At 34.4% G+C, this 26,647-nt stretch overlaps 1 protein-coding gene across 4 annotated transcripts in view; it reads left to right on the top strand.

Annotated features, from left to right (window-relative positions):
* Window positions 1-26,647, top strand: part of LOC124359736 (protein piccolo-like) — a 121,822-nt gene that overhangs the window by 14,908 nt on the left and 80,267 nt on the right. For all 4 annotated transcript variants that reach the window (XM_046812727.1, XM_046812728.1, XM_046812729.1 and 1 more), the window contains one exon: window positions 8,583-10,168. In XM_046812727.1, the coding sequence (XP_046668683.1) occupies window positions 8,583-10,168 (1,586 nt within the window). The remainder of the gene's footprint in view (window positions 1-8,582; window positions 10,169-26,647) is intronic.

Raw genomic sequence — 26,647 nt, 5'->3', positions numbered from 1 at the left:
GACCATCCTACACAGTTTTGATGGCCGGCAATCAAACAACAGTCACTACTTTTCTGACACTGATAATTGGCATTCGGCCTCTGTAGTGTCATCACTTTATTTGTTTACAAACTACTGTGGACAATCTTAAACCTTACCTATCAATATGAAATTAAGCAACTAAAACATAATTACTAGAACAATTATACACACTTAACAAATTACTGCTACTTTCGTAGTTTGTTTATTTTATTTTAACTCATGAAACCTACATTTCCCCTATACTCCATATACAACCTTTTCAGCACTCACATATACATTCAGAAATGTTTTATTCAATTATATCTGTTAATTGTTTGGTTTCCTCAGAGTTCATTAGCCATTTTTTCAGGTGAACTTTAAATGTTTTATTAGATTTACACTTCTTTATATCAATTGGTAACATATTAAAACACTTTGGGCCTAAAAAAACAAACGATTTAAAAAAAAGATTTTTTAACTTTTGGTCTTAAAACTGCTTTGTTTTTTACGTTCCGCGTCATGTGCGTATGCTTATATAAATGTTCTGTTCTATTGTTTCCTCTTCTTTTGTAAAAAAATTGTAATACTTTATAAATAAATAAATGTTGGAGTGGTAAAATATTTAGCCTTTGATAAAGAGGAAAAGATGATTCTCTCTTGTTTTTATATAAAAGTATACGCAAAAAATGGTTTTGGGTTGCCCTAAGTTTTGCTATTTTTAAAAGCTCCTCCCCAGCAGTGAATACTATATTGCAACCTAGAATGTATAAGAGTAAAATATAAAGTCCGTAATAGATCTGCGTTACATATATTCCTTTTATAATAAAATTTCCTAATTTGACGCTTTAAAGAATTTTGTATATATTCATTATGTTTTTCCCATGACAATTTACTGTCTAAAAATACTCCTAGATATTTAAAATGCTTAACTATCTCAATTTTCTCGCATTTACATATGTTTATTTGCTTACAATCAAATTCATGAAAAGTTATATCATTAATAAACTTAAAATCTCTTAAATTAAAACTAACTACTTTAGTTTTAGATACATTTACAATCATTTTATTTTGAACACACCACAACTTCAAAATGTTTAAGTCTTGTATTATACATTGCCATATCTCCTCTTCGCTTTCATCAGAACAGAACCAAATCATCAGCAAACGCATAAATTTGCCCTTTGAATGGTTTTTTCAGCAAATCATTAATATAAATCAAGAATAATGTGCTCGAGAGCACAGAGCCCTGTGGCACACCTTTTTCAACTATTTCTGGATTACTATAACAGTCTTTAAATTTGACAATTTGTTCTCTGTTTGAAAAGTATGTATTAAACTAGCTGAGCGCCACTCCTCTTATTCCTGCATGTTCTAATTTAGAAAGTAAAAGAGTTTGGTCCACCAGGTCAAATGCCTTTTTATAATCGATAAATAATGCAGATGCCTTTTTGCCAAAATTGATGTTATTATATAAACATTCTACGAAAACTGAAAGTGCATCTTCCGTTGATTTTCCCTTCGTGAACCCAAACTGATTTTCGCTAAAAAAGTGTTTACTGTTTAGGAAACTAAGAAGCCGTTTTTTCATAATTTTCTCTATTATTTTAGAAGTTATCGGTAGAAGGCTAATAGGTCTCAAGTTGTCTAATTTTATTGAATTAGGTTTTTTCAGTAAGGGAACCACAATACTCTTTTTAAAATAAGTTGAAAATGGCCTGACTTAAAACTTAAATTAAAAATATGCTCAAGTGCCGGTGCAATACTATGACTGATTTGCTTTAGTATATCAACAGAAATTTTATCCACACCTCGTGATTTTTTGTTTTTAAAATGTGTAATTATATCCAGGATTTCTTCCTGGTTAGTTCTATAGATAAAAAAAGATTCAAGAGTTGAGGTTGTATCGCTGCTGTCCCAAGCGCCGGCACTGGGAAGGTTAGCTGTCAGCTGATTAGCCGTACTGGCGAAATATTTGTTTACTTCTATACTGATAAGAGTTGGATTATCAATTACAATGCCGCTCTCTAGTTCTATTTGACTCAACTCGCCTTTACTCCTATTTCCTGTAATTTGATTTATAATTTTCCATTACTCTTTATTATTACCGCTGTATTTATTTAACAAGTTAGTATAATACGAATTCTTAGTTAAATCTATTTTTTTGTTTTAATCTTTCAAGGTAATTTTCATAATATCTCTTAAGATTAATATCGTAAGGCCTATTCAATGTGGCTTTATATAATGTGTTCCTTTCCTTAACTGCATCTAAAATGTGTTTGTTTATCCACGGACTTTTCACTTTGGCTCTAGCTAAATTATTCGGTACTTCCATTACATACGTGTTATTTTCTATATATGTCTTTAAAATCACATAAAAACTTTCAACACTTAAATCAACATTAATACTATAGAAGTGGATTCAACCAAATATTTTGAAGTGATCCTGGAAGAGCCAGTGATTAACTTAGTAGTTCAAGCTTAGCTGCAGATTCTTAGGAATGAGAAAAGTAAAGGCGCCCAGAGCGAACTCCGTTAAAATAACAACCTGCTAATTATAGTTTGGAACTTATTTAAAGGTTGACTTGATAATATGAAGAAGCTGAAACGTCCAAATAATACTATTCTAGCTGCAGAATGTTTTCAGAATAGCAATGGTGAGGAGGAAGTCATTTTGAAGATTTGTAGATGTTTCTTTAACTGCGTATAAATGTTGTACCTGCTGATTAAAGAAGCTATTTGTTTATGGAACAAAATAGGCCCAAGTATGTTAACTTTTTCCATAAAAAGTCCAGAGAGAAATCTAAAGTAAAAAGAGAAAATTTGTTAAGAGATAGCTACCGATTTCTGTCGACTCACTATGGAGAGATTCTGTACATAGACAATTTTCAGAGACCTCGACTGACAGCGTCGACAGAAAAGAAGTTTTTTACATAAACAACCGGGTAGCACAAGCTTGCTCGAGCTTTGCCGAAAGACAAGTTTTGAGTGAAAAGCAGGGAGGGTACGCATATCATTAGCATTAACCACAAACGTCGAGATTCTTGGTAATTCGATAGGTCTAGTCTAGTCAAAGGTTCTTGCCAGCCAGCCACCCCCTGCCTGATTTGACTGGATAGGCTAGTTCAGAGCTGGCTTCTCCTTCTTCCGAGGGGATAAGACTTGAGGTTAGTGTCCTAAATTCTTCCTCATGGATCTCGACAGGAGGCGGCTCCTACCCCCAAACATCGCCCATCCAGAATATTCTGTCACTCCGGAAGTAGCGTAAAGATCCTTATATGACTAGGTGAATTTTTTTAAGCTTCTTGTCCTAATTTGTATTGTATTTTGCATAATTGTGCAAGACTTAATTTCACGTAGTTTACGTTATAATAGTGGATTGTAAAGATACACATAGATATCAGAAACATAGTAAATAAATTTATATTTAAATCAATATTACTTGGTCATGTAAATATAAACTTTTAACGCTAAAAAAATTGTACAAATGTGTTTTGAAAAAAACAATCCAATTGTTACTAATAAAAACACTCATCGTATAGGAGAAAGGACATTAAAACTGAATTTGTCATGGTCAAATTACCCACCAGTTTATTTAAAAAACCAATATATTTCAGCTTTATTTCTTTTTTGTAATCTACATTATATTTAGAATATGTTTTACCTTATTAGTTTTATTCCATTTCACAAGTTTCTTCCAATATATTTGTATCTGTGCACAAAGTTCCAAGCTTATCCCCTGATAATCTTTGTTTTTAAAGTTGAAGATGACATTTTTAGCATTTGGTAAACTTTTTAGATACACATTTTTGTAATTGTTTGGAAACATGTTTGTTTCACACTATACGTTTAAAGTTACAACTTGAAAATACAACATAATTTAATTAAAAATTTCTAACATAAAATTTAATGATTTCACTCTTAATATGTGACAACACATAGCTTACTATATTGAAAGAAAAATAAAATAAGGAAAACAAATCGTATTTCAAAGAAATCACCCGTTTTACATTTTGAGTTGACTCATTAATTTAAATAAAATAATAATAAATTATGTATTTCAGTTAAATATTGTGTCATTTTAATAAATGATTTCGGTTTTGTTATTAAATTTAGAAATTATTATCAATAGTTAATTTGTAATGATAAAATATTAAGTTGTAATAGTATTTGTATAATATAAAAACAATATAATTTTAAAGCAGTTATATTTTGTTCACATGCACAAACTATGGATAGTTCGTTCAAAAATTTCAACTTTGTGTCATACCTTTGTAGAAGTTTTTCCAATTACATCTTCAGATAAAGCCGAAAAGAAACAATACTTAAACATTAACCTGTACTGGTTATCCCTGTGTAATCGATATGACGGTATACTTTATGTATTTCTGTTAATACAAGTATAGTGATTTCCATAGTTAAATTCATCTTTTTAAATCTCCTCCACATAATTTGAGAATTTCTTCCCTGATAGGTTAAGGTAGAAAACGTTAAGGGATAAGATTACGGTTATTGTGGTTTTCGGTCTGAATCGGGCTGGTACATAACATACGTTTACAGAAATCGGGATTATTTATAGAGGTTACGTCAATTTCTATATAGTTACTTTAGTGGACATATACCATGAATTTATTTGAAAGTATAAACCGTTTTGTGTAATATTTATGGTTTTGGTCAGGAATGTAAACACGCTCAAAAAGAAAATATAAAATTATACTCGCCACTTTATAATTCAGGCCTATTTATTTCTTAGAAAATAGTGTCGTAAATCACTAAAGTAATAAACTAATTTAAAATTTTTAAATTAATAATTTTTTATTAATAACAATGATATTGTAAAAAAAATAATATTATTATACGTAGATGGGTGGATTAAGCAAGCTAGAATTGGTACTATATTAGAAGACGTTCTGCCTTTGACCGCATGTGTTGCTAGTTCTGCAGAAGTACGACGGGTAGCGCTGGCAGCTCGAGCTGACTACACACCAGTACAAGGAGGTCGGTACGACAGGAATTGACTTCACTATTCAGGACACCAAGAAGGATAATAAAAATACTTTATTCTGGAATAAAATCAGCCTCTGCGAATTATCTGGATACAATTTATCAAGCACCGTTGGTGGAGCTCAATATATTTAATATTTTGTTTTACATTCAGAACATTTATAAACCAAATGTCCAAACTATAAACAAGTTTGAAACAGGACGATTTTAAAGCGTAATATATAAATATATCGCAGTGGTCAAGAATCGTGCCAGACCACCGCCTCTCACATTAAAAAAAAATAAAAGCAGTTAACTGAATATTTTAATCAGATGTGTTTATTTAAACAAATTATTTTAAATAAACTGCTGGTAATCTTTATTTAGTTTTAAAGTAAATACATTTTAATTTAAATACAAATTTTCACAAACGCTAAAATTAAAATGTTTTCAGTGTTAAAAAAATTTGGAGTACAGACTAAATCATGAGTCTACATACTCAGCTAAGGGTTTCAAATAAACAATTTAAAATGGGGACTTATAAGCGATTTTTTAAGTTAAAATTGTGTCTAATTGTTGTACAAAATAATTTTCTGCGTACATTTGGACGAAACATTCATAATTATATAATCTATGTTCATACTGTTCTGATCCATATCTGCAAGCAACATAAACGAAAATTACAGGAAATTATAATATAAAGAGACAAGGACGGAAACAACAGAAATGGCACTGCACTTCTTTTAATCCATCCAGTCTTACCGTGTAGGGCCTCCTCTACCAGAATATAATAGGACATTACATTCCTATTTGTTGTTGTCCTATTTGTTTAAAAAAGTTTCAAATGTATTGGTTTATGCATTAAGTGTTTATGTCTCTAATGAGTGCGTAATATTACGAGTGGACGCCCTGCGAGCATTTGTCCCTGTATCTCTAGAAGTCATATTAACTACATTGAAGTTAATACGGAGAGTCCTAGAAGTAAGTCCTCCAAGATGACAGACAATATCAGATCCCAATAAGCAAGGATGTAAGGTGACTAGATTTCACGCATGTTTCCTCATTGTTTGTTTCATACAAAAAATCCCCATCGATACTAAACAACTCTGTTTCTGTAATAACATTGCTGAATGTTAACGAAGCATATCACTCGAGGAACTAGAAAAGATTCATTTCTGCCTGCATGTTTGACTACACGATAACTCAAGATCAAATGACAATGGACTTGTAATTTTGCTTGAAGTTTCATTTCCATACAAACATCATTGAGTTCCATGATGGTGTATGTCAGTCCGTGGGATTTGGCTAAATTTGTACTTTGATCTTAAGGGTATCCACGATGGCAATGAGAATATTACAGGGCATATAAACAAACTGAGTATAATCATACTACATTTTAGCGCGGGACTTAGTAATACATGTAGCCTAATGAAATGAGCTATGGCCTTAAACCTTTGCTTACAACTTCTAGCGGAGCCTATTATATGATTGTGGTGTACACCTTAACCTGTACTAGTTTTAGAACGGTAAATAGGGCGTTTAGGCAAGACGATACTCAGGAAAAGCTTCTTTTCGGTTTTGATTTTCTACTTGAAATGCCTATAATTCCTCGTCAATAGAAAACAGTGTATATAGGCAGGACAAATCACAGGAAGAACTCCTTTTCGGTTTGAATTTTCTACTTGAAATGTCTATAATTCCTTGTGAAGAGAGAAGCAAAATTTGCTTTCTATTTTGTTCTTTAGAAAATAAATGTTAAAGAGTCTTTCAAGAAAAAAAAATTCCAAAACCGATTGCAACACATGAATAAAAGTTATTACATTGGCACGCCCAAATCACATCATGTGAATTTTACTTTACACTAAAAAATGCGTAAAACGGTCCAATGTCTGTCCTTTTATTTTTTGTTTTCTAACTGTTTACGTTAACGTGTTTGCTGTTGATAAGCAAAGTTTGTATGAAACATAAGTTTATTTGTACTGTGTATAATATCCGGCGGTTTGTTTCTCTGTTGACCGCATGATCTTGGTAACCGTGAGTGTATTATTGCAATTTGAAGTAGTTTATTAGATACAAATATATTCTACATTTAATTATCCGTACAGTTCATTTTCTTTTTGCTTTCCTAAAACTGATGATTAATTCATCAAATTGCTTTTGATCACTATGTATTATATGCCTAAAGAAATTGTAGAATGCAAACGCTTATTATCTTAATAGTTAATTTTTAACTGTATAAATTGTATTTTTTGTTAACTTAACGTAGAAATTATTGCATTGCTGCAGAAACAATCCATAATTTATAACTTACAGCAGTATTAACAGTAATATTAAGTTAGCGCCTGAAATCAGTGACACGCTTTACACAGTACAGAACTGTATCGCCTGTTACAGATATAGCGCCGTATCAAATTTAATCTAGTTACGAAGAAATAACAATTAATTAGTTCCTATTTGACTTTTATTATCTACTTTAAATCACGTTTAACAAACGTATAATAATAAGGATTAAAAATGTTTTATCTTGTGACAGTTCAGATAAACATATACAATAATAATTTATTGGTAATTTTTTTCTACTAGAGTAATTTTATTACAGTTAATTATGAACTTAGCCGGATTTTGCTCAAATCATCTAACTATATTTAACAAAAATATATACGTAACAATACAAAAGTTTAAAAAAATAAGTAAAAATACAAATTATTTACTGGATGTCTATTTAATGATTTAGCCAACTGCTACAGTACATCTTAGACAAAATACCTTAAACTGAATAATAGAGAATACTATCTTTGTTGAGGAAAGGCAACCCATTAAAATATGATTTTTTGCGTAACTGTGACATTACATTTTTAAAACTATAGCATTAAAAACCAGTGGTTAAAAAATATTTAAACTTCATACAAATAATGTTTTAGACAGTACATTCATAATATGAGCGTAGGAAAGAAGGGTGATGTCATAAAAAACAGTAGAAGTTATATTTATAGTTTATGTGTTTATTTGACTATAAAATATATAACCGGCAATACGAAAATACAAAATAATATTTAGAATTTGTAATATTTTTCTCAGACTTTACATACATGTCAAATGTATACGAGTGAGGCTAATTGACTTCTTTAAGTAAAATGTAACAATCAATCATACTCCGCGCGACAACCACGGATACTAGTGTTCCGGTTGAAAAGCAGAAATCATATTTGTTTGTCGTGTGGTTCGTTTTTCCCTCAAATTTTGTGTGTGCAAATACTAAAAGATATAAATAGATGTGATTGGTGGGACTTCGGGGTTCTATGCCTGCCTACACTATGGATGGTTGCGTGAATACAAAAACATTTTTGTAAATTGTTATGATTTATTGTCAAGAGGTCAAAAATAATGGTGGGATTACCAGAGAACCGAGAGGAGTGTTGCAGAGTGGCGAGCGAGATTTGCGAGTCTGCCAGGACCGTGAGTCACCGGCTATCTTGGTCGATCTCCACCCGGCCTTACTCTACAGCGGCGAGGGGAGGACCCTTACATGGCAGCATCGTCGTCAGCTGTCAAAACATGTCAAAATGTTTAGCAATGTGACATTCATTCGTGTTATATTTCAGGTGACGCCGGGCACTCTGGCCTCTCAGTACTTGGCTCCTGGAGACACAATCCTTCAGATAGAGAAGGTCGACTCCCGTATCCTGACTCTTCACCAGGTGGAGTCTCTAGTCAGACAGCCCAAGAAGAGCCTGGATCTGCTGATCCTCAAGGGTAATGGAATCGTCCAGCCGCACCCTTCCGCTTCCAGCGTGTCCCCCGGGAGCCAGAACTCTGCCGATTCTGGAGTCCCCGGAAGCTCCTGGAGCGAGAGAGATCCTCGGGCGAGGAAGCAAAACTATTGGGAGCGAGTGAGCGCTGATCCTCCGGACTTGTGCAGGGAGGGCTTCACGAGACTAGAGACCGGTGGCAACAGTCCGTACAAGACCAGGTCGCCGAGACTCCACAGGAGGTGCCAATCGGAGGAGAAGTCCAATGCCAAGTGGGAGGATAACTACTCTTCAGTATACTCCAGCAGCAGCGAACGTGACAGGAAGATTTCTGATTCAAGTTTTTACTCCAACACGATCCGCAGCATCTGGAGTCCCACTCCGTCAGAATCAATGAAGACACCGAACTCGGACTTCTGGCCTGATAAGGTCGGTGGCAGACGCCAAGGTGACGTCACTTTCTGGGAGTATACTCCGGACACGCAGAGTCGAGCGTCCAGTTCAGGTAGAACGGAGAGTCTGAACAGGTCGTATAGAAGGCAGAATTCCGACTATAGTTATCACTCATCTCGAATCTCAGAGGATGCTGCGACGCCAAAGTCCGAATTCACATCACCGTTTGACGCCAAAGGGTCTTCCATGAGAAAGCCTTCTGACTATTGGGGAGACCACTACAGAGATCAGCAGGGTCGGATTCGCTTCGATAGGCTGACATCTCCCTCGAGGGACGTGGCCAACGTTTGGAAGAACACAAACATTTCGACTAAAACGGAATTCAAACAGAGCACTTCAATCAGCGAGAAATCCTACTCGAGCGCTGAAGGGACGAAGTCGTTTGAGACATACGAGCACCTCAACAAAACCAAAGAAACGGAGAAATCCTCGAAGAGTGTCGATGGTGGCAAAGAAGAAGTGGTCGAAAAAACAAAGAAGAATAAAGAATACGTTTTGGCCAATAAGGATGAGATTGACGGTCAGCCCCAAGAGTCTAAAAAGGTAGTTAGCGACTTCAAGATAATCGAAAGAGTTATGGATGGCGACCACGAGTATTGCAACAAGGTGAAGGAACGATCTGAAGAAGTTACCAACTCATCGACTCCTGTCAATTTCTACGACAATGTCCAGCAGCATACAGTCGAGGGTCCGGAGATCCAGAGAGCGGAATGGTGTAACCATTCAGTGAATCGACATAAGGAAGTGGGTATCGTAGGAAAGGAAGGTTCCAAAAGTGCTGAGGAAGGAACTGAAGTCGATTCTTCAACTTCTTCGCCGATCTTCAAGAAGGACCCCAATCAAACCAATTGGGCGAACTCTACGCCGATTCCGGACGCGGGTTATGTGTACCAACAGGAGGGGCCTCTGATGGAAAATTACTTCGAGGTGGATATCCGCTCGCCAGTAGAAACTCAAATCACATTTGCTTCTTCTGAAGATTCAAGGTAAGAATGTGATTCGCAATATAGCTCTAAGTTAAACTATTATGATTTGAAATATTGAAGTGGTAATTTAAAGTGGTATCAACAATCAACTCGGCTGCGGTTCGATCAGGTTAAGGAAATGTGATTGGTTCAATTTATAGTTTTAAACAAAGAGCTATGTTGAACATAAAGTTCATTTAAAAGTGTTATAATAAGTTAGAAGTTAATGGTGAGCAAGCGAAAACTCAATATTATAATTGAAGTTTTAATGTTATTGGAAAATGTGTGTAACCCGCTATTTTAATGTGGCTATGTTAATGGCTCATTATCTTAGATAATTTACTGACTTTTTCAATGTATTGTGGACATGATTTTAAATACACTTTACCAGCTTCAAAAGGTTCTGGTTTACCAGATTTTCTTGTATGTGTTTATTATTTTATATTTAAGTCATTACATCAAACTGATACTGTAGGTGTGCCCTAATATTAAAGAAATGTTGTAACAATTTGAATCTGATATTATAAGTTATTTCTGAGGCAATCAGTTATTGCAAAGCGTAAATTAAGTCTTGGTACGTCCTGGATTGAGATATCGATGTACAATCTTAACCATACCTATTAACATACTTTTATAAACTTTTTGAAGAGAAGGGGTCACTTTAAATTTTTAAGTTGTTAACCCACATTTCATAGAATTGCCGATTAAGTGTTAAAGTACTACCTTTATTATAAATGTTTCTTGATGGCTTATGAATAGTAATTGTTGAAAGTTCTTCAACTACTTAAGTCTGACAAGTGATAGTTCTACATTATCTTGTTTATTGAGTCTCTCCTGCAGAAAAATACGTATGTAATATTGCTGAAAAACATGAGGGGGCTTGTTGTTTTAAAATATATTCCTGATAAAACTTTAGTGTTTACTCCGCTGATGTAACCAGTCTCGCTATGGGGGGGCCGACTAGCGCGGAGGTCATACATTAGATTTACAACAGTCGAAGGCTAGTATTGTTTTCGAAGCTAACCTACCTATGTTTTTTAACGCTATTTGGAAAAATGAGTCCTTGTTCAAGTAAGTACATATCTTATAAATAAAAATGAATCGTTAAATGTGTTGGTAAGCGCAAATCTTGATAACGGCTGGACCAATTCGGTTAATTCATTTTGTTAAATGTTCATTGAAATTTGAGGAAGGTTTTTGTGAAGAAAAAGATAAGAAAAGTTGCCTGGAATATTTTGGAATTCACAAAAATTGTAGTTTTTACGTTTTACATTTAAAATTGATTATATAATATTATGTAAACAGTGCTTGATCAATAGTGTAATACAGATAGTAAAAAAAAAAATAATATCAAAGTTTCACTCCAGATTGCGCCAATGACGTATTTAAATCACCTAACGCATTTCAAGTATTATTTAAACACTGTTATGTAACAAACCTTAATGAACAAATTTATGGATGTTTTCACTTAATTTACTTTAAACTGGTGAGCTTCCTTAACATTGTGATACGGCATTTTAACATTAGCTTATGGAAAAACAGAGAAATGAATACTAAAATGCCTCAACGACTCAATCTTTCCCTAGTTACAGTCCAAAAATCAAGTGTAACGCAAAACTTTAATAACGATTATTTTGGAATTTTGCATATCCTTAATAAGGATTACCCCCTCAGGCTATACCGAAAGCACATAGTAAGTAGGTAGGACTTCTTTCTCCCAAGGCCGTAATAGGTTTCTCAGTCCTACTTTATGTGTGTAAATTTTCATCATCAGGACAACAAAGCTAACTCTACTATGGTACTGAAAATATCTTAGACCCAAAATATATGAAAAAGGCTTGAAGTAGACGCTTTTTGACCGAAGTAGGTTTCCGAGACCTGTGTATTGTATTTTCTTTATCAGGGTAACAATGCAGACTCAGCTGGGACGTATATGTACGGTATACTTATTAGAACCAGAAATGCTCCTACACGTACAAAACATGATATACGAATTTAGTTACACTCTGATCCTATTTACCATGAACGTAAATAATATCTACCATCAGCATACCTATTTTCGTTTTAAAATTTCCATAGGACTCCATCATATTACATCATAAGTGCTTTTATTAAGTAATATAAGGACTTCGTCTTTAAAATTGCGTGCAAAGCCGGCGGTAACAGCTAGTAATAAATTTAAAAAAAACCTCTATAGAAACTGCATGGAGTTACTCTTCTGGTAGCAACTACAGATATTTGTAGATTGTCTCCGCTTTATACAGTATGGTCGGCCATTTCATCTTTTACAGTATTGGAACTTAGAAATATGCAACTCAAACTTTAGATGCAAAGTTTTGGAGTCTTCTATTATCCTTTCAAACTTTCCATCGTCAGTAACAAACTTTTAACATAGAATACAACCTAGTGTTACTTGAAATCAATGAAGACACTTTCCCTGAGGAAGATATTAATCGTCAACCGCGCTAGTTCTGGAGGAGTCGAAATGGGACAGTCTTAAAAGGGTTAAAAATGCGGAATGATAATAAATATTTTCTGAAGGTTTTATTCTTTAGCTTTCCACGCTTATAGCTAAAGACCTAAATAATAGTTAAATCATCCGTAGATACAGAGCCTGATACTTGATATTTACGCTAAAATGACCAGTCATTGTCTTTGTCTGCCTCTGATGTGATTAAATGTCAATATGTAGTTTGAAATATGTTAAACTACTTAAAATGTGACCTGTCAAAAGATCGTTTGATTTTTTGCTCTTTTCTATAGGCTAGTGTAAACGCAAGGCTACTTTGAGTTGTTTAGGTATATTTTTGAGGAAATCTTCTTTTGGTAGATTAATGCCGAATGAGTACTAGTTGCTGCAGATTGCTTGATTATATTATTTAATACATCCTAGTAGAAAGCATTACTGTCACCAAATAAGGAACTGCTAACATTGCCACAAGCATAATATTGATCCTTAAAGCTTTTTCTTCTCTTATTTACAAATAGAGAAGAATTTACTTGATGCGGTTACCTTATTTATTTTAAAAGTTTAATTGTTCTCCATTTTTGTATGTTCCCAAAAAAGCAAAGTTCTCATGGACGATAGACACTGGTTTTGGGGAGATTCCTCGAGAACTTTCTTGACTCTCATGCATATTCACATCGAATACAGTCATGCGAATACCATTTGCAGTAATCGTTTTATCGTGAATCCTGATATCGACAGTTTGCTTTCATCCCGTTAGTGAATCTTTATTCTCTTTAGGAAATCAGGATTTAAGTTCTGTAATGGTTGCTTTTTTACACTTAGTTATGAAATAGAAGATTACAATGTCCTAAAAAACATAACAACCTTGTTTATACACGTTGTAGTAGTTCTGCTTGGTCATCGCAAATACAGTAATATTTTATCCATGTTGTCATTCTGATTCAAATTTGCGTCATTGATGACACCATTTTATTGACGCGACGTTCGTGAAGGTTTCAACTTAGCGGTAATTATCTACAAACTTTAATCTTCTCAAGTCAATCCATTATCCCTTTCTTAACTTCAGTATTTAATTCATGACTTAAAGTTTCCGTATTCTATTCTTCCATTTTCATCACATGTAGGTATTAATGTTCGTTTTCCAGTAATATGTTCTAGTTACCTAATTTCAGTAATCTGGAAAGCTGTAAATAAATCCTATTATAATGGAGATATTAACCTGAATAACAAATACCTTTTATTGTATTAGTTACACTGGAAATAAATCATTTATACGGTAGAGGTGTGCGAGGTTCGGGGTATTATTTCAGTTAGTTCTGAGATCGGACCCTGGAGGTTGTGTCACGTAACTTTGATTGCAACTGTTCAAATATTTACTTCCTGAAGTACTTCAGCCTGGCACTCCACATATAACATTTGTAGTATTGAATGCATGTTCTGTAATACAATTAAAGATATTACTCATGTGGCCTACAGAAGATCATAGACAAACGACGTCGCGAGGACGTGACGTGCCTCACACTATTAACGCGACTGTTGGCACACATTTTTAGTTGCATCAACTCGTATAAAATGCACTTCCCGAAATAGAATGACGGATATAGAAGATCCGCGAACCGCGGTCTCGTCGACAAACACGCATTGGCCACCGTATCGCACGCGGACAGTTCACGACGAAAACAAATTGGAATTAGCCCAAAAGTAGGAAGCGGGGCTGAGGTTCGCCTACTCGCGCCCACGGCCGGCTATTCTGGGCGTCGCGTCGGTGTCCGTGTGCATCGGTCAAGCGTCGCGGCGCATCTCGTCTCTGTCCTCATAGTCGCCGCGCCGCTCTACCAGCGTCTCGCCGGACTGTAGCCTTCTGTTCGTACTGTCCGGCCGCAGACATCACATCGTGCACGTTCCTCCACAAACCTGCCCTCGGTGTCTGCTCAGTGCAGTGCAGTCGATGTTGGAAGAATAGCTCCCAGAATAGCTCCTGGGAACGGTCCAGGACGTAATGGGAGATTCCACTTATTGTGATATTTATTGGAACGGGCGCCGAGCTAGAAGCCTTCGCATTCTTCCTGTCAGCACAGAATGCTCAATTTATTATAAGTGTCTTCTAGAGACTCATTAATAAACGTTTTAATCTTGTTTGTTGCTGAAATTCGTGCACTTATCCAGGCCAAATGTCACAGAAGTTTTAAGCCTGATTACAAAATACTCACCGAAGTTTTGAATTCTTTCAGAGAACTGTTGGGTTTGAGCCAAATTGCGGACTTAGAGACTTTGGAAACGTATCAGGTCACAGCAATTATCTCTAGGTCTGGCTCAGGAACATTTCGTCAATTTTTCTTTTACTAACGAAATTGTATACAAAATAAAATGTATTAATATTAACATAAGCTGAAATTCTGTGCTTCTGGGCTTAAAGCGCGCGATAAAACTGCAGGAGACGAGTTTAATCACATTACCACTGAATGTTTCAAAATAGATCTTATATCAGACTTGAATTTTAGTAATATCCTTGCTTACACCCGAAGCTTTAGGCCCTATCGTCGCTTTGGTCAAGCCGGGAAGTTTTTATAATTATTTCTGGTTTCAGTCCCAAAAAGATATTAATATATAACAGCAGTGGAAGACAGTGAACTAATGTAGTCGATAGTAAAAATATAATAGCTGCTAGAATTTGTCTTCAGTGTGGTTATCTATGTCCTTTATGTATGCACTGTTTTGAAAACACCCGAAAAAAATGTAGTTGCCACTATCAGAAAGAAGATTATGAAACAAGTTTTAAGGAAATCACTCCAAATCTCTACCTGCGTATTCACGGCACTGGCATCTGAGCAGTTCTAGCAAAGACACAACCAGATCTTGAATGGTCCAAAATACAAAAGTTTCCTTCTAGGAATATTTTTCAAAGCAAATTTAGAATGAATCTATGACTTATGGTTTGATTTATGAATAATAAACCATGGTTTACAGATTATATTTTTGAAGATCGATAAACAGCAAGTATATTCCTTTCAAGATCTGTGTTTTCTTAGACACCTTATCGAAGGGATTTAAAAGTATCCTTCCAACACTCGTCAGGATATTTAGACACTTGTCAACGATAGATACTAAGAGCCCTCATTCAATATCTGGGAATCCGAGGTACTTAAGGTGTGGATTTGTAAATATTAAAATAGACCCTACCTACGTCAACGGAAGCCATATATAAAGCATAGCTACTACAAGAAAATAAAATGTAAAAACCCCGCTGAATCAAAACTAATAATAGAATGTAAACGCGGGAATCACCAGTCGTAAATTAGAAGTAAATTCCCGTAACAATCGCAAGAAATAAGTGTCGCTGCTTCGTAATATTGAGGGTGGTATCGCCACTTAACGAAGGAAAAAGCATTCTCCATGCTGCTGCGCCACGATCGTTGCTTTAGTAGAGGTTTGAGAAAAACGAACCTGTTTTGTTCATCGAAGGGAGCACCTAAAAGAACCTAGCCTTTAACAGTTAAACACATATCGCTTCTATATCGATTAAAATATCAGTAATATAAATAAGTTATTAGCGATATATTAATGTACATAATACACGCTACACTTCAGACGTAACAGGCTTCGCTGGTGTTACATGCAAAATGTCCAACCTATAGCTCAATTCTTCCTCGTGATATCCTTCAGATTTTTAGGTTTCGATAACGTTCACCTAAATTCCACGGGATTCCTATATGCACCGTCATAGGATTCTATCTTGTCGTAATATAAATAATTTTCTTGCAAAACATAAAGCATTATAGCCAATTCGTTCTCGATATATCCTGCGAACAGTTAAGCTTCGATGCCGCTGAGCAAAATCATGGGAAGGAATGCACCATTATCAAACACCATGAAGATTTATGAAAATTTCAAATCTTTCTCTAGATTGGACAGACAGACAATGGCTGACTGAGAGATAGGCTTCGCTGCCGCTCAGCCAATAACAATGATGGCGCTTCAATCGCAGATGAGGACTTGCGAACATAATTGATTCAGAGGGTCGTAAATGCTACGAACTCAACTCCAAAGGTGATAATTCATCAGTAAGTGAGAGCAAGAGTGGTACTCAGATACATGGTAAGCGGTGGCTCTTGCTGTACGGTAATCGATCTGAGCAGCTCTGACGTCCGTGTCCGCTGCCAAGGTGTCCGCGGCCTGTCTGATCCACGGCCAGCCCAGCCCGCACCGACACTATTGTCTCTGGCCCGATAAATCAAGCAGTAGAAACAATATTCTTAGATGTAAATAGATAAACGGTTACAGATGCCAGAATTGTTCCGGATTAAAAAGTGAAAGCGTCATTCATAGGTAACAAACAAGAAGCTTTGTCGACATCTTTGCAAATCTGCATTCCACCTGTAGCAAAAATATTCTGATCCCGCTCGCAAACAATCCACGATTTCTTGCACCGTTGGATCTGCAGTCTTTGAAACCTTAAACCAATCAGTTAAATTGTATTGCATTTTATCCATTGAACTTTTGTTTTTGTATAAACCAATGTTGTTAGAGTATATGATTTAGATGTTTCAGTTAGTCAAAATACGTATGGTTTGAAGACCAATTTGACATTCAAGTATTATTTTAATAGTTGTTGCAAATTTCAGCCGAGGTGGATGATATTTTTGTGGTATATTGCAATTAGATCGATCCTACAGCTAGGTAGAGTTATTCTTCCAAAACAGGAACTGAAGTTTTTTTAGGATTTCAACTTTATACAGTTAAATTCCAATATTAGCCATTAATGTTTCAGTACAAATTTTTTGGTTAAAAAGTTTCAATCTAGTGTTCAAGCCAAGTAGTGGGGACGTCTATTCATTATATTTGTCTTCATTCACAATAATTTTCAGCTCTCGATTAATATTATAGCTATTTATGTGATCTTCTATCACTTTAAAGAAAACGAAAATATATCTGGTCGATATATAACCTATTCTTATTAAATTTCAAATCCTAAAACGTTAACTCAACATTTATGTCACTTTTTCAGGTAATTCAGTATTTTGTTAAATTCCAAGTGGTAACATTGTTGTATTTTTAAATTTTCCACCAACAATTAAATTTATACAAATAATTTATTAATATACTCCAAAACCTTACAAAAATGTATACGAATCTATAAAATTATAATTCAATAACATTTGTAAAGCGGTTGTAACTCACCGTTATGAATGTGTTGTGTTTTGGTTATAAATGTGCTGTGTTTAACTGGCTTTGCACTTGTACATATAACATTTTTGACTGAAGATTTGTAGATGTAGGGCTACTTGCTAGATCTCCACACCGACAGTTGATCAATGCAGTATGTTGATGAATATATTTCAACAAGAACACATATGCAAGGGCGTTAAAGAAAAAGTCAATAATATTGATTTAATGTGAATATAATACATCTTTATGAGAGGATCTGTCTGGTTAGTTTTGACAATATCTGTTATGAGCGGTCTCATAAGAAGTCTCATGTTAAACTACACTATTACGCTATTATTTTAGGCGCAGAATTATGTTAGATGTCTCATTTCTTATAGTTAATATGCATCCAAAGCAATCTTTTAGAATTGTCGATATTTTGTTAGTTTTTCGGAAAAATGTAATATTTTTGTCCTTTTTCATTAAATATTCAAAATGTTTACAAGATAAACGAAAAGCGTTTCGACGCTTATTAATAATATAGTTAAAATTGGCAACAGCCATAATTATATTATTAGAAATAAGGGCTTTAGCATTGTTTGTGGTTTGACTTTTATCATCTTATCATCTGATATCTTGGTAAACCTACAAACCCTAATCGTGTACAATTGACCTTGACATAAATAAACATATTAAAATAAATTAATAACAATAATAATGGCCTTTATTGCATAATCAATCATACAACTGCATTTCATTCGTCAATAACTATAGCACTAATTACAACGCAAACAAATAAGGTTTTGGACATAGCTTTTGATACCAAATCTGAGATTTCACTTTCACTATCACTTATAATATTTCCAAAATTTTCTTCTCAGCGGACCATCATGCACTTTTCAACGAATTAAAACGTCTTTGATACCAAGAGGTGTTTTAATTGAGATTTGAATTGTTTGGTTATTTAGGTGTTTAATACTTTCTGGGAGCTTATTGATTAGTCTCTCACCAATATGAGACGGCAAGTATTGAAAAGCTATCGTTCTGTGTTGTTCATTTCTGAAATTTCCCTGCCTTTCTCGTATTGGTAAACGTTCCTGCACTGACCATTTCGAATTTAAAAACTACTGGACAGGGTGAATCCGAGTATATAGAGACAAGGTATACGTAGTTAAAACTTGAAGCCCTCTGAAAGCATCTTTGCACGACTCTCTAGAATTCGATTTTAAAAGAATTCTGACAGCTTTCTTTTGTGCTCTAAATACTTTTTCAAATTTGTATTTAGAACAGCTGTCTCATAATATCAATACCCGAAGATAAGTATGGAAATATCAGGCCATAATAGGCCGCCTTTAATACATTCATGGATCAAAATTTGCGGATATAAATGCTGGAAGCAACCTTTGAGCAGACTCTTTCGATACGATAGTCCCATATCAACCCTCAATCAAGGTATACCACAAGGAACTTCTTGGATTAAACTGCTTCCGATAGAACGTCATCCACCATACCGCGCGGTGGACCTATCTAGTACTACTCTTGCTCCAGTTGATGGTATGAGTATACTCAATGTATAGGATTTGTGTTACCAATATACACTATATACATACTTCTTTGACATTCAACATTTGTTTATTCATTATTTCTTTGGATTATTCTGCTCTAAATGAAACCAAATAATATTTTCATTGGTTTCTTGGTGTTTTTTGTGCATGATCTGCCTTTATTCCAGAACCGTTTATTACAATGGGCCTCTGCTGAATATGACTACTTACCGCACAATTATTTCCCTTTTGACTTGCTGAAATTCTGCATGAACATTTTGTACGTTTTTATATTATGTAATCAATATTGCATATAAATATTGAATTTTTAATAGCATATACCAAACATGACGTGATTTATTAACTTATTAACCTCAACAAAAGTTTATTCTTTCTTCCTCATTTTTCATTATTGTTCCTAAATCATATTCCCGACGATTTTGTCATGGACCAGAGTTATTGAGGAACATACTTTGCAGTAAATTTAGTATTGTATTTGAAATATAGTTGAATTCATGAGTTATTTCAAACACGTTCAAATTTATAAATTCACCCTTAAGAATTTTGAAACTTTAGTATCATATTTTTGAATTAACTATTTCAAATTAAATTATACTGGCAGGCCTCAGCTTGAGCTTAATTCTGTTGATGAAACACGAATTCCTTTTCGGTTTTTAGCCTATTGACATCCAAAAAGATAAGAAATGTTATGCTTCGTGAGGAAGACCGTTGATTTATACTGCCCTTGCAGCTTTCCCTGCATTTTAAAGTACTTCTCCGTGTATCTCGGAGCAAATTCATCCGCTGCTCATCTGGAGAGAAGATCTTGCCCTGACCTCCACAAGGTTAATGAAGTGCAATCTACATTAAATCAAACGGAAAACCCCGCGAATGTTGCAAGTGGCAGTGAACATGGTCCGGCTGAACCGAAATTAGCCAAACTGCGGTTCGACAACCTGCTGTTGGCTGCAGGCCGAGGTAATTTTACCCAGTCCTCTCTCCACCGCTCCCGGTAGACTCGTCCGACACTTCCTCATTCCCGCTCATCGGGGACGGGATGGGGAGGTTCTCATCCGGGTCTCAGCAGTAGAGATGATGTTACTTGTCCATCAAAACGCGGGTAATTTAACCTTGGAAGGGTCCAATGAAAACTTTTGGCTTTCCTCTAGACATAAATAATAATTAAGGAAGTAAGCAATGGTTTTCAAAACACTTGTAAAAACTCTAAAGTAAGAATTTTGTGTGAAAATGTCACAAATATTGGTTTTGTTCTATGCCATTCTACTATTTTTTGTACTTATGCCTTTACTTTTATTTTATTGTAAAATAAAATTGTTAAATTTTATTTATTTTAAAAGCCGTGGGACTTTCCAATCAGCCAAAATGATCAAATCCGTGAAAGGCCTTCCCAAAACAGTCCAAATAAGAGTATATTACATTTTTGGTTATTATCTCGAAATATCAAACGGAAGAAGTGTTATTAGTTTTGAAGGTTCAATATTAATACTATGACGTCTTTCACAGTTGTCATGTCAATTAACTCGAATACCTCTTAAAAATCGATTGTCTTGAAAGCTAATAACAATTTCCTGTGTAATAATTTCATTGTAAATAGGCATACTATAAATTGGTTTCTAAAAATTTTGATTCAATGTTTTTAGGTTGAATTATTTTTAAGTTGGTTTGAAGCTAAACAGTTGGATATTACGTTTGAGAAAATATTTAATTGTATTGCTACTATTCGATATTATTTCATATGTTCCAAAATGCAATACAGCCTCTATCTTGAAACCGTAAGGGATATAAATGGGAGTCTATTAAAGTTGAGTCTAAACATTACTTGAAATTTAAAAAAGTTTTATTACTTGGCCTTGGTCGTGAAATATTCGAGATAAAAATTTTACACAAATGTGAACTATCGATTCTTGACAATTGGTGTTAGAGACTGTTAGGTTGGCTGGCGAACTTACCTACAGTAAGCCAGTCCTACTCTCTACGAAGGTAGTTAGAAAGAATTATACATCACAGAAGTTATCGCCTTTACACGTCTGAATTATACTTCAGAAACGTTTAAGCTTTGTAGAGCAAAAAGTTGAGAAATGGATTTAGAATTCTTATCTGTTTTGAAACAAAATTTTAGTTTTAAAATCTGTCTATATTTTGTAAAATTTCGAAATGTTTGTTGTACTAAGATTTCAGAATTGTACGATAACATCGAAGCAATACGCGTGACTATATTTACGAACGTAATGACTAGCTTATTACATCCACGTTTTTGGACCCCCACCGATGTGTTATAGCTATCAAAAGTTTCAATATGAGGAAGTTGTGTGATTTTTTAAAGTATTATTTTTATATGTCAACCAATTAGGAGTTATCTCATCAAAGTGGTTTAAGTTCAACTTTTCACAATAATGTCGCACATTCAAATATACATTAAATTTCCCTTTCTTCAAAATTTGCCGGAAGGAATTTGTTTATTTCCGAACAGTAAATATTTTACTATCTTTTGTTCTAAACATATCTCCGCCCAAGTATTTAGATATCTTTAAAGTGTTATTTATAATGGCAGCGATAGTGTCTTTAGTACACCAGTATAGTTTTTATGTATACTTTCACATTGGCAAGAATCAGAATACGTTTGTAAAATAACTATGTATTAAAAATGTTAACTAGCAAGTGTGTGTGTTCATAAATGTGCATATTTTTTATCTAAACAGGATTTACCAAAATTTTGAGAATTGATGTTCTCCGAATATCCCAACACTCACAAATTCTTATCAATCTATTATAGTAGCAACTAAATATTTTCTAATACCATACTTTTCTAATATTTGAATGCGTGTAGGTCCAAATTATTTCCTTTTACATTATTGTAAAAAAGGTTGTTTTTATTCTGAGTAATCGTTATATTTTTTACATTTGACGAATTGTGTGTTAACTTTGCTTTCACTCGTAATAAGCTATCATTTGAAAGCCTTTTTTAATCTATGTGTGAACGTTAAAGTTATCTATAACTGTTTTAATCAACTCGTCTCCCATCAGTGTTTCGGTGAAATATAACAATATGACACAATCTTGGCTCAACTCCATAAATTTATGACGCTATTTTATGTGTTGACGCTATGTGCTATTTTTGAGCAGCACCAAAAGTTTCCCAATGTGTTATTTGCTTTTCCATATATACTTATATTGTTGTATTGCCTCATTTGCTCAAGGCCCGACGAATATTTAGGTTACAAATTTTTCCTCTATTAATAACATGCAGGCTCGTCCAGTGTTGCAGATGAGCATTTATCAGCATGAGTATGATCATCTGAAGTATGGATACTACGAGGAATTAAATAGTCTTAACTTATTTTACGTTTTTCAATGGGAGTATCTTTGGAAAATGTTGGATTTTGGATATGAGTTAAACGGATTCACAATCAAGGGTTAAACATAGATTACGTTCAAATGCTCTCTGTTACCAAAGCAGCTTTTATCAGTACCATCGACCTTGTACTACGACCTCGTATATTGACTCTCCTTCTTATTCTGTTTGATAAGATACTCGCACAAGCCATTGGTCCATGAGGACGGACTCAATTCACTTTTTCTAAAAAAGGGTGTAATATTGAGGTTCAGGGTTCCTTTGTTATTCGTTTTCTCTCATGTGTATATCCATCTTATAACAATTTATTCCCGTACACAAAACAACACTAAATCCCAACGACACCTGACTGTGACTTGATATGACAAGAATTACATCAATTATTGTAGAGTAGATAGAGTACTTCTGAGAAAAGGGCTTTAAATACACATTGCTTAGGTTGTAAAAATCATTTTAACCTCTTATGAATACAGAATTTACGTGTCAATTTATACCAAAACAAACATTTCTCCTAACCGGTATTTCGAACACATCGTCTGACGTCAAGGAATGTCGCGTCAAGGAATGTCGCCCGAGAAACACCTGCCGGTTTATTTTTGCCGTTTGAAAAGTGTAACAAGGCCAAAACAAGACAACTAAAGGAACATAAGATAATTAAAGAAAGACGTTTGGTGTTTGGAGGACGTAAATAAACGAGAGCCATCGAAGAGTTCGGACGCGTCTGTACGGGCGCGATATTGGGTCGTTAACCTAAATAACGGTTTGCAAAGGAATTTTAGGACCACCCCCCACATCTATTCTTGCTAGCGTGCATTCTTTCATTGATGTTGTACACCGTGAGAAAAAAAGAACATTAGAATGTAGATACGTTTTTATTTTCAGCACAGTATTTTGGTTTTGTCTCTTAGCAGTAAAGAAGTATATATTAGGCAATTTGTTCTATTACTCAATATTTTAGCGGCAGATTATAAATTCCTTAAGAATGGGTGATTTCTGTATTACTATGTTAAATTAGATTATCCATTTTCCTATACTTCAGTGTATATTTATATGTTAAAGAAGGATCTTTTGAAACTTTAGCATCTCCGAACGTTTTGCGCTTCTTTTCCCTTCATAGTTTTGTACTGGGTAAAGTTGTGTTAGAAAAGATGAGGTTTTTGTGTTCTTGCTTCCCTTTGAAGTGACGGTAGCTGCAGCAGCCGAAAGATGCGTTATGAGGCTGCGGTGCTCGGAGTTGGGCTTCAAGTAGTCCTCTCTCTGGATTTCGCAAACTTCAGTTGGTTGATTCTTAGCAGATTATAAGTCCATATTTCTATTATTTGAATTTTTGCAGCAGTTTGAGTCAAGAAGTTAATTGATTTGGTAATGACCTTGGAAGAATGTGCTATAGAATAAGTAGTAAATTAATTAGAGTGCTTCATACGGACATGATTGAATTCGGCTAGAGTCTAAAACTCATCATGTCAGCAGTTTGCTTCTCCATGTTTCTATATTTATATTAAATCAACAAGACCTTCATAAAAATGAAGGCTGCTTTTAAAATGTATAAGCCGTCCTCACAATTTCCAATCCTGTGGACGATAACACAATGGTTTATCCACACATTTAACCAATCCTCATTATTGAGGAAGCTGAATTCATAAAGCATTGTACACGAGAAAGAATAGAATAAAACCAATCCAGCATAAACAACCTGAAGCAAGGGTATGACGTTTAATTCTGGGTTTATAGATAACAACCCTTCATAATCTTCGACTGCATTAAACAAAGTCAAGGTGAATTCCGAAGTCGGAATTCAGCCCCAGTTTAAGTTCCATAACAATTGGTGCCAAATCGCTTTTGTTGTTGATCTTAGCCTCAATCATAAACACTATGCAGACTATTCCTATGTCCATGGCCATGAAAGAAACAATACTAGAGAATGTATCGTTTTACTACCTACGATTCAGTTACACAATAGTTCGTGCATCATTGTGTTGGTTTTACAGTGGATGCAGATATTATCTAATTAGGATGATTTTATAATATGCATTGCTTTCATAAACAAAAATGACAATTACTTATGTTTGGATTGTTGCCGCTTTATTTAATTGCTAGATATGTTTAAGTAATAGGTGAATTTTTGAAGCAGGTTATTATGAAACATATTTTTCTCACTGATGCTAGTGATGATCACGGCGCGGCGTGGCTTGACTTTGGTAATAGTGTTCGCGTATTTTTGCGATCTTCGAAAGTACAATTACATATTTATCTGTATATTTAATTCTGATTAATTTTAATGGTGATCGTACAGACTATTTCTTGGATTCCATAATTGTCAGAATAAAATGCATTTAGTTTTAAATAGTATTTGCGCTACCCCTATTTGGACAAAAATGCTATAGAACGTTGTTACCAAAAAAGACTTTTTGTCCTAAAATGCCTTTCATAGAAATACACAGAAATGTTTGAAATTCCAATGCTGTCTAAGTATTTATTAGATAGTTTATTTTATTCTATCAATTATTTGTTATTCCTAGTTTCATATATACATCACTAGCAATTATTGTTTTAAACAGAGTCAGTATATGTGTGTTTTTCGGTTGAAGTTATTATTGTGTCGTTTTTCAATAATGATACAGTAGTTAGTATTTCAGTAATAGTTTGTTACACACAACTCTCCATAAATTAACTGTACAAAGAAACTATAAGTGCTTTGGCTAAATATAATTCTATAATTAATAAATACTGTACAATTAAATACAAATGCTTTACGAAATATTATTTTATTTTTATTTCATTTTGTGTATTTTTCGTTTTAGAAACATCTCCCTACATAACTAGTTAAGTACATTTATCAATCTTTCCTATTGAAAAATTAATTTGATAAAAGTCTGTTCATAAAAGTATTCGAATTTTGATTAGGAAGTACTAAAAAAAATACTATGCAACATATTTTTCTAATTCGTTTAGTTATTGCTTATATGTTAACAAATTTCATTAGGTTTTTAAAATTATTTTATTTGCTATTACGAATGATAGACGATTTACTATTACCGTAAAGTTGGGTTTAAGGACAGGTGTCAGTAGACTATTAGGTATTGTCTCTGTATTAAATGTGTCTAGATCCAAAATCTGCCCAGTTAATTGTTTTTGAACGTAAAGTCCTTTTAGCCGCACATATCGATTATGAATGAAAACCTTTTTGGCTTCAGAGGTGCTTGGGACATCTCGCTGTACATGATGACGCTATCGATACAGACCGCCAGCTTCTGGTTTTGGTGATGACTTCTTTAACAGCTAATTTTCTGGATATTTGGTAAAATCTTACTACTCTACAATGAATCTCCTATAATGCTCTTTCCGATGTATACTGGACAGTTTGTACCCCAGTTAAAGCTACAGTATACACAGTGTACGAATGCCCTATCTACATGCCCTATATCCTCATTCGTCCGGTTGAACATTGGAAAGTGCTCTACTCGTATGTAGAGTCAGTGGTAGATTCTTTTGGTACGCCATTTCGTTTCAATATGGCGGCCGTTTAAACTTCATTTTAATTCACAAATCCATTATTTATGAACCTAGGGAAAGCACAAAAAGCATTCTGCAATGCATACCAGATATGCCAAACACGTTATAATAAACCATTTTTGTTGTATCTTGGCCAGTTTTCGAGATATTAATTATATGTAAATCCCATGAGAATTAATTAATAATTTAATTGTCTCAAAATCTAACTGCTTCTTAACGACTGGGCCAGAAGGGCTACTTTGTGTTAATCTCAACGTTAGCGCCAATCGCTCTGAGCCAGGGATGGACTTTCGTAGGTGTACTATTCCCCTTTCGCTGATCCAGGGGTCATTTTTGCAAAAATATAACCATAGTCATTTTTCTCATCCATACAAATTTCTTGTACGCATCAGAATCTTCAGTACACAATTCTTGCGATAATTTATCGTGCACTCTCTCGTATTCTCTTTTTGATA

Source organism: Homalodisca vitripennis, chromosome 4 (assembly GCF_021130785.1).
Source record: "Homalodisca vitripennis isolate AUS2020 chromosome 4, UT_GWSS_2.1, whole genome shotgun sequence".
Taxonomy (NCBI): domain Eukaryota; kingdom Metazoa; phylum Arthropoda; class Insecta; order Hemiptera; family Cicadellidae; genus Homalodisca; species Homalodisca vitripennis.
The sequence above is the reverse complement of the archived record's forward strand: the minus strand, read 5'-3'. Positions and strand labels throughout refer to the sequence as shown.